We start from the raw sequence: 10,289 nt of genomic DNA, 5'->3' as shown, positions 1-10,289 counted from the left end.
AATGATTAAAGAGTGAAGGAAACACAAGAATGAAGAAGAGACTAGAATGAAATAGATGGCAATGTGACGATTGAAATTTAAAGAAATTATCATTACTATGAGATCTAATGATTACATCAAAATATCAAAAATGCTTCAGTGCTACAAAATTCTGAGCACATACAAGTATACTTTTGTTTTTTAAGGTAAGGTGGCGTAGGCAAGACACAAGTCAGGACTGAAAGATCATGAAGGAATAATACTTGTCCTTCAAGTTTCTACATGACCAAACTAAGGTTATGTTGAACCATAGGAATCATACCTCTCAAGTTATAGAAAATCCAAAAATATGAACTCACTGCTAGCATGCAAAAATAATAAATTTTTTAACTGCCATTTGTGTCAAATGAAGTATTTTATTGTGTCCAGTAAGGCTCTGCCGATGAGAACAAAATCAAACATCTGACCATTGTTAGAAAAAATAAAATATATAAATGATTTGAAGTAATCTGAATTGAACATGAATTATTGAAACAGTACAATGTAAAGTCCATGCAAGTGGGGAGAAGTTATAAGTTAAGTAAAGAAGACACAGCTATGAGCACCAATATCGATTATTTTGGATTACAAACCGCCTACAAAACCCATACACAAAGTCTGCAAATAATATTTCATTATTAAAAGGTATATTTTAGAAACATGATAAGGGTTGAAGCATCACAAGTAGCCAGAATATTTATGAAAGAAAAAAATTATGTAAAATTTAAATAAATAAAGTTTTGTTAAAATAAGTATCAGCAGGTGTCATACACAAGGTCTATGGTAAATTTTTAAAACTACAATGCCCTTGTTACAAAAAGGAAGCAAACTAATTCAACAGACTATCGATTGTAATTACCTTTGTAGACAGCTTTTGATGTATATACCTTGACGGATTGACATATTCCACCAACTCATCATCAGTTACCTGCCTAGATTTATTTCCTAAAATTTCAATTGATCAAACAATTTTGAAAAACAAATTCTCAACCATTTCTATCAACCTTTTGAGTGTTTCTATCGTCTTGTAAAATCTTTTATTTTCAATGTACTAGATTTTTTAGCTTCTTTCCCAGTACAGAATGCTTCATCCATGGCAACAAGCCAATGTGCATGTTTAAATTCGAGATCATGGGGGGGAAAATCTAAAATATTTATTTTTGTAAGTACTGGAGTAGATCATTATCAATTAAGATTCTCTTCCTATTAAGTGAATTGGAATTCCCTTGTAACACTAGACTAATGTGTCCAACATCAATAAACATTGATTTTTAAGCATTTTATTTTTTCTGTAAATATTATATATAATATTAATGACCTTTCTTTAGAAGATAGGTAGGAGTATAAATGGTTTAAATATTTCGAAAAACACACAGCATTTAACATTTTCAGCTTTAGGTATAAAGAATAACTGCAAAAACATTAATAAAATCAAACAAGTTTGGACCATAGTAAAAGATGTCACTCCTATCTTACTAGTGAAAAAAGATATTTAACAATCAATGCAACTGGAATTTTGTATTAAAATATTAGTGGTGAAGCACCATGAGTTGATCAGATATACCAGTCTGGCAGAAGTTGCTGGTGTTGCAAGAGTTTCGTACTGACAGAGTCAATGGATCAGTGGATTGAACTTCAATTGGATAAAGTTAAGCAAATCATGCCAGTATAAAACATAATCAACAATTTAACTTATTTATCATTATTGATACAAACAATAACAAACACAATCAAGAAAACAGTTTACCATGGAAACACAAAAAGAAAAAGACTCTACGTAAAGTATTAATCAAGGAATTTTACTAGAATGGACAAGCAACAAGTAATTCATACAATAAAAATGATCAAGGGGGGCCAACTTACACTGGAAGGCAGCCAACACGTAATTCAACTCAAAATAAAAGTAATTTTCCAAGAGATCAGAAAGCAAAATTAGAAGAAAAGAACGACGTGTCGAGGCCGTATTTTTATCAACCACGATCAGTTGTAATAATATTAGGGAGAATGGAGTTCCAAACTTACATAATTGTTTAAGAAATTAATAATCATGCATACACCAATAGTTAATTGTATCTTCTTACAGAAGAAATGGTTAAACTCTTGCGTGATGATGACGACATGACACAAACCAAAATTGATGAACAATGTTTAATGATGGTTTGCTCTACCATTATTTAACAGTAAGATCCCCCATTGAGTTGTTACAAGAATTAAAACTTTTATTCTTTTTCAGAGTCATATCCATGTGATGAATAGTCATAAAAAACAAGACAATTTGGTAAAGATTCAAAGTAGTTTTCAACTTCCGCTTTCAAATTAGGTGACTGTCTGTGTCGCAATTATTTTCTTACATTTAATATAAGCATTAGTAATAAGCAAGAGTTATTATAAATTAAAAGGTTGAAATCTTTCTTAATTGGAAAAAAAAAGTTGGGAGCAAGTAAAAGTCAAATAAACATTTGATTATTGATACAAAGTATCATTGTATCCATCCCAAAAGTAATAGGCATGAGATACAAAAATCACTATAAAAGGTTGGGCACACATCCTCCGCATCCCAAGGAATAATGAATGGTTTCAAACCAATTAAATCAAGACCATAAAATAGGTCAATATGAACAGAAACTAGATTAAATGTTAACTTTGACAGAACAAAGTAAGGTTTTCTACACGATAAAGTTCTCAATGCTATCAACCATGACACGCACCCTAACATCTATTAATTAGGAAAACCATGATTTCTAGCAAATAAAATATCAGATACCAAGCACTTAATCGAATGAGATAAACGAGTATGCCATATTGTGTATAAAGAATATCATGCTTGGAGTGCATAATTCTGCATAAACCTTCAGATGAACAAACTCAAGTTAAATTCAAAAACTAATTATACTAAGACAGGCAAGATCAATAACATTATGCACGAATGCATGCATGATACCACAAAAGAGTTTAACAGATAGGTACGTCCAAATAAGCCTCCATTTACTATTAGAACTAATGATAGCGACTTTTCAACAACTAAGGTGCTAATGTGTAAAGCTGCACACATTTGAAGTTCATGATAAAGAAAACTACCCAAACACGTTATAAGCATCATAGAACCTAAGATTAAGAAAGAAGACAAAAGACAGCATAGAGGAAGAAGGTAGATTAACGAGTTCAACTAAACAACAACAAAATATCATTAAAGTGAATGATAAATAAATATGCGACTAAAAATACTTGGAACAAGTCATTTAGGCCAAACCCATCCTACCAAGCACTATTTGGAGGTCCGACTTCGATGCGGGCAGCCTGCTTCAAAATTTTGAAGGAACCCTCCTCCTGTAAAGATACGTGGCATTTCGTATTTCTTTCGAAGCCCTAAATTTCCACCAAAATTTGGAGTACCTCCCTTAGAAATGCCACGTGTAATCCAATGGAGAGGACTGCCCGATTCAAAGTTTTTTCCCACTATTTGTGTAGCCAAAAAAAAAATTCCAAATGAAGCAATTATTGAAACTGTAGATTTTGACCATTAACAAGAATATTTCAACTAAACACAGTAATGTATCATTTTTTAAGAGAAAGAATCAAATACATACCAACACTTATCTCACACAAACAGTCGTTATTTGGTGAGGCTTAGCAGTTTACATTCCTATTAAAACAGCAAAGCTTCAAGTTGTAATTTAACATATATAACATAGTTTTAGTTGCCTTCTTCCTTGGATAGAAGAAACATAAAACAAGAACCAAGAAGCTGAGATCAACAGCATGATAGAAGTTAGAAAGAAACAAGTTTTACAAGAATAATATACTTGAACACTATGCATGATTAACTTATGGAAAAGATCATCTCCAAGAGCCTAAATTATCCAACGGAAAACACCAAGACCAACTCAATTCATTGGGTTACCATATGCAGTACCTCCAAGTAACCCACCACCAGAGGCAGCATAGACATCGGATGGATCAATAATGGGAGACGATGAAGCAGCCCCATTCCTTCCAATACTTCCACCAGGACCACTACTACCCCCTAAATGCAATTCTGAGATATTTGGAAACCCATCTCTCCCCTCAACCCCCTGATCATAAAGGAACCCTTTGAACACATGCCCACCAATCTTCACAACTGCCTGGTAAGCGTACTCATCTTCACTATCGTCGATTGCAGTCACACGAACACACTTGAAAACAGCCGGTGCACGGACTTGCCCCGGCAATGCTTCTCGGAAACTTGCATCTATAATTCAACCAAAACCCATTTCAATTTCATCACATGAAATTTCAATTCTTTAAACAAAGTAGAGTTTTAATTCCATGAATGTTCACAAACGGAAGAGAGAGAGAGAGAGAGAGAGAGAGTGTTGCAAGTATAATTCAACCAAAACCCTTTTTCAATTTCAACAAGATTACATGAAATTTCAATTCTTTAAAGAAAATAGAGATACATATATATATAAGAGGGTTGCATCTATAATTCAACAAAACCCGTTTCAATTTCCTCCGAACTACATGAAAATTCAGTTCATTTCAAAAAGCAGTAGAGAGATAATCGACAGCTGTTTACGAATAAGAATGAGAGAGAGAGAGGGTTTCATTGATGATTGAACAAAACCCATTTATTTTTTTTTATCTAAAATCATGAAAATTCCAGATAATCAACTATATACCAGCATACGAGAGAGAGAGATGGTTGAATTTAAAGACCTTGATGACTAGAGCTAGTATCAAAGCTTCTAGGAGGAGTAGTGTTTGATGTAGAAGTATGAGATGTTGTAGTATTGGAAGTAATAAGTCTAGGTTTCTTGACACCAGAAGTGGACCCAGATGAACCAACAGCAGTAGTGGTAGAAAGCTGACGTTCACGACGACGAGCAGCTGGAACCCAAGTACTCTTGACATGAGTTGCACAATCAAACCCTCGGCTTTTACAACATGTCCTACATCTTCTATGGCTACAATCCTTTTTTGCCTGATTCCCACAATCTTGACAAGTGGTCGCCCCCAATGTACTACTCGAATTCATCCCACCACCACCACCCATATTAAGCAAATTAGAAGAATTTTTTAGGTAATTAGCATGATGGGTTTGTTGATTTTGCCAAAACTGAATCCCACCACCACCACTTCTACTACTCACTCTAAGATTCATGTTGGTGGTATCGTTATCATCGATACCGATATTACCCGCAGCAAGACATGGAGAAGCAGTGAGGAGAGGTATGACACCGACACCAACACCAAGAGCAGTTGTAGCGTTGGTGTTGTTAATGGAATCTGGAGCGACGACAAGAACATCTCCTCGAAGACCCACCATACCCATCTCGGGTGGAAGGCCATAGTTGATGTGCCGAGAAGTTGAGGATGACCAACCACCACCACTGGTGGGGCCACCACCACCACCTCCACCTCCTCCGCCATTGAAGCCAAGGGTAAGATCATCGAGACGACCAGTAGAAGTGGAAGCAACCCAGTCTGCAAAAGCTCCTGTATCTGAAGGAAACCTTCTTGTAGTAGCCACAACTGCTTCTTCTGATAAGATACCCCAATCTCTCTCTCTCTCTCTCTCTCTCTCTCTGAAATCTGATCTATGTAGATCTATCTATTTAAGCATCTACTTATTCTTTCTGAAATTCTTTCTGTGAAAAAAAAAAAAAAAAAAGAGAGAGAAAGATGAGATTTTTCTTCAAAATGTCTACTTGTCTTCTCTCTTAAACATATATAAGTCTAACTATTAACGCTTCTGAGACGTCTGCACTGCATCTACTGCTACTGCTATTGCAGCTGTGCCTTCGATTACTGCTGAACTTTTTCTACCATAAAGAGTGTTTAGAGAGAGAAGAAGAGGAGGGACGACTGAGCTTCTACAACAGAGAGAGCAGAATCAGAAGCAGAAGCAGAGCAGAGCTGTAGCTGCGGCTGCTGCAGTAAGAAAAAAATGCAATAACGACTTTACTTCAGTGTTGTTTTGCTTCTTCTCTCTCTCTCTCACTCTCTCTCTCTCTACTTTCTTCTATCTCTAAGCATCTCTCTCTTGCGGTCTGGTGTGTGGTTTGGTTTGGTCTCCTAAAAAGCGAAAACTGGTGTTCCCCAGTAATGAGTCCGGATCTTGTAATCCACAAAGTTAGATAACTAAATGACTCCTTAATCTTAGCCTGCCACGTGTCAACCACTTGAGGTAAAATGTATAATTTTACCTGAAGAGGTTGACTCTCACCAGCAACAGAGCATATTAGTCCCTAACGTGTGAGGATGTCATTCCGTGTATTTACATTCACGTAAGGAAAATTATTTCAGAGATTTTCAACGATTCTGTTTTGCTTAATAGGTTTGAAAAAAAAATTATTTTTTTATTTTTTTATTTTTTTTTGTGGAGAATGTTTATCGAATAATTACAGTTAAACTTATACTGTCGAAAACAATATATGGTCCCATTCATTTGCAACATTTTGCAAACGTGAGAAAGAGAGACCTCGACACTTTCAACAATCAATTGTTTTATTTTTAGGTACATTTTTTTCTTTTTTATTAAAATCCAAATAATTATCAAATCTCATTAATATCCCTCTTAGTCAATTACAGGTTGATAATTGATTATCAATGTCATAATCAGTTCGATTGAATAACTTTTAAAGATCCACCTATGCCAAAATTACAAAGAATAAGAATAATTTCATTCAAGATAATCGAATAACTTCTTTCGTTATTTTTTATGATTATTTTTTAACAAATTTATTTATGAATCTCCAAAGATTTTTCATGATTTTCTGAGTACTTCCCTGATTTTAGCATCTCTATTGATATGTTATTGTCCTTCTTCCCCCAAACAAAGAAAAGTAAGAAACTTCTAAAATCAACCTAAACTCTACGATAGGGTCAATTCATTAAGTATCCTAACTTTTCAGTGGTCATTGTTTGATGCATATCCCAAGAAAAATTATATATATGTTGGGATTGAAATCATATTTTTTGTCCCCCACAAAATGTCTCTTGAGAACTTGAAATAAATGATCTTTCCAATGTTCCATTAATTTCACATTTTTTTGTGATTATCTTTGAGTACTCTATAAACCATGATGATGTTTTATAGCTTTTTTTTTTTCCCATGACATTGTTTTTCACATAGTTAATTATAACATCTTTTTTATATATATAAAATTTAGACATTTTTTAAGTTTTAATAATTTTAAGGTAATAATGGTGCCTGTTTAATCTTGCAAACAATATGGTATTAGAGTCTTGCATCAACTAGAAAGTTAGCTCGACTTAATGTACATAGGGGAATGTCTTTGCCATTTTCTTCATCTCAAAAAGACCCGTCTTTGATCTACTTCATTTCTATTATTGAGATCTCACACAAATAGATATGTATTATTGCGAATTCATGCCCTTAAATGTGTGACCCTCAATGATGTATGATTCCAATATCACCTTAGGAAGTGCCCATCCTAAGAACAACTTTATTTATTCAATGTCCATTTAACCAAACCTATAATACATCTTTGATATTTCTCAATTTGACAATAATTGGCACAACCACCACATTGTAGTTCTTGAGATTTTAGAAGTTTGGGATGTAGTTGAGCATGATTGTCAAGGAACACATATGAGGATAATGTGTAATTTTGAAGCTACTTGCTTTTCATCTCGGTTGCGCTCGTTTCTTTCTTCTAAATACTCTTTATTTGACGCTTATATTATATTTTCAAAACCCCGCCTTCTTCTGAGCTTCCACCTCCCCTATAGATTCCAAGGACTTTGAAGAGCTTATACTAGCATTTGCAATGTAAATGGTACATGACATCTAATATTGTTGAGCTCACATAGCTCTCTCGAGAACATTTTGCTGCGTGTGCGTTGTTGACACAACTTTCTATTCTTATGTAGCAAGGCCCTCATGTTTAAACATTTTAACTTGAGGTTACTCAATCTTTTGGGGAATATGAGGTTATGCCAGTGGCAAGGACTACTTGGCAGGGCAAAATCAAGGTCAGCCAAGTCGGACACACAAAACATCAAGTGTGTTGGAAACCCTGACCCTTCTACCATTGTCACTAGTACTTATGCCCCGAGCTTTTTCTATCCTCCAAGACTTTCACCTTCATAACCTCAAGAGTCAAAACCAGCACTGGACCTGCAATTTTCCCCTAGTTGGGATCCCAAGGAAAAAAAATCCTGATTTTTCAAATAACCCACCCATAAGTCTTTTAAAATTATTTAGATTTACCCACTTAACAAGAGATCTAGGGGAACAAACCCATCTTACACAAGATTTTGGGGATCTCAGATTTGTAGGAATCTACATAAAGTTTGTAAAAATTTTGGGAATCATATAAGCTTCACTGTAACAGCATTACCTTAAATTATAAGCATTCCAAATTCTCCTTTGATTTTGGGAATGATAATCTTCACTGTAATATCATTTCCTTAAATTATAAGCATTCCAAATTCTCCATTATACATTAAAACACATACCATTGCTTATGATTAGTTCGTGCATTGCGTACAAACAGTTATTTGTAGATTATGCCCCATGGAAGACGTGTGGTAAATATGTGAGGGGAAATCTACTTTTGTCTCATATCTCAATGAATGTATATCGTAAATCATCGAGATTAGACATATATTTTGTAGTCTTATAGAAGTCTAAGGAGAATTTGATGATTTCTTTTACTTCTTACTTACCCATTTTGTTATTTGATGAGTTCTTATTTGTTATTTACAATACTCTTCAAGATACCTTCGTGATTATATTTATGTCTAATCTGTACCAATCTATATTTATTAATGTTCTTCTCATATTATTTATTTTTTTACCGAGTGTTTTATTAGGTAAGTTCGTCTTTCTTATTTACAAAAGTTTTGGATTATTCTATAATCTTCAAGACGCGTTCACGATTAATGTCTAATCATACCAATCAATTTCTACCCATGTTCCCCAAACATGATTGGCTATGGAATTTTGGTAATTGGCCTAACTTTTGGTATTGGTTCCTTTTCTAAGTATCCTTACACTTGAGTCAAAGCAATAACATGTATATCAAAGATGAAATTATATTTTTCGTGAGTGCGGGGCTTTAAAAAGGTAACATGTGCCATCTAAAGGAAACAAGGAGTTGGATAGCTTTCGAACTTCATCACATGTAGATCTATAATACCAAAATATCACTGTTGAGGCTTTGTTCCACAAGTTATTGTTGTTTGTTGACCAAAGAATCCAATGAAATCTTTCTTTGATTGTTACTTTGGAATCTTAGTTAGCTATCGAAAAATAGTAGCCTCAAACTTTTCCATCACACAAATAATAAAGATGGGAGATGGAGATGGAGATGGAGATGAGATGCCCTAGGAATGCTCAAATGAAATGGACCTCTAGAAAGCATACACTAATCCCTAGGAAAGAATGTTTTTCCTCCCATCTCTAGGGTGTGTTTCATGCCCGTTCAAGGTAAGAAAAGTTCTTAGATATCTACATCACAACCAATCGAGCTATTAAACAGGTTCAATAATAACATAAAAAATGGCACATTAGATAATCTTTGATTCTTTAATTTACAAACTTAAAAAATATAAAAAATAAAATCGAGATTGATAGTGGTGTTCTAGATGTTGATTTGGGCAAACAAGAAATGAAATGTGTAGTTCATCAAAATTTTGATGAAATAGTTTTCACCTTATTCCAAATTAATGTGAAGATCAAAGATGGAAAGAGAGAAAAATGTCCCTGGTTGTACGTATTATGTGAAATTATTTTTCTAACCTCAAACAACCATTATTACAAAGTATCAAATATATAATTGAGATGAGAAGGAAAAAAAATGCAAGATTCTTAAGGACCAATATTGTTTATAGAACATGCCTAAGAAACATCTTATATATATAGTCCAGGATGCTCAAATGAGATGGATTCTTAAGAATCTAATACTGATTCCTGAGAAACATGTGTTTGTTCTTTCCATGAGCTGTGCATGAATCGCGTGGTGTGAGGTTAGAAAAACCCAAATGTAAACTTCAGCCTAAGGTACCTGAGTAAGACGTAGATGATAATAGGGAGAAATAATATTAGTAAGATTCCAGAAATTAAGAAAGAAAGAAAAATAAAATAAAATAAAATGTGTGTTTTATTTTTTGGATTGATAATAAAAAAGTGTGTTTTTTGTTTCAATCTCAACCGTATGTTTGACAATCAGTCATTTTAGATCAGAAAAAATGGGACAGATTGGCAGGTTTGACATTTGTTTGTGTAGTAGTAAGGAGTTATCAGTAATTTGGCAGTGTAA

The 10,289-nt window shown here is 34.0% G+C and overlaps 1 protein-coding gene across 1 annotated transcript; it reads right to left on the bottom strand.

The window, feature by feature from the left end:
• Window positions 1–3,664: 3,664 nt before the first annotated feature.
• LRP1 (Lateral root primordium (LRP) protein-like protein) lies at window positions 3,665–6,062 on the bottom strand. The gene is made up of 2 exons (XM_086452346.1): window positions 4,717–6,062; window positions 3,665–4,249 (listed from the first exon to the last, which is right to left on the bottom strand). Exons 1-2 carry the CDS (start codon window positions 5,330–5,332, stop codon window positions 3,903–3,905), a joined length of 963 nt encoding a protein of 320 aa, XP_086308472.1. The 5' UTR covers window positions 5,333–6,062; the 3' UTR covers window positions 3,665–3,902.
• Window positions 6,063–10,289: the final 4,227 nt, after the last annotated feature.

Source organism: Akebia trifoliata, chromosome 8, assembly GCF_017979445.1.
Source record: "Akebia trifoliata isolate Shusen 1 chromosome 8, ASM1797944v1, whole genome shotgun sequence".
Lineage (NCBI taxonomy): Eukaryota > Viridiplantae > Streptophyta > Magnoliopsida > Ranunculales > Lardizabalaceae > Akebia > Akebia trifoliata.
The sequence above is the reverse complement of the archived record's forward strand: the minus strand, read 5'-3'. Positions and strand labels throughout refer to the sequence as shown.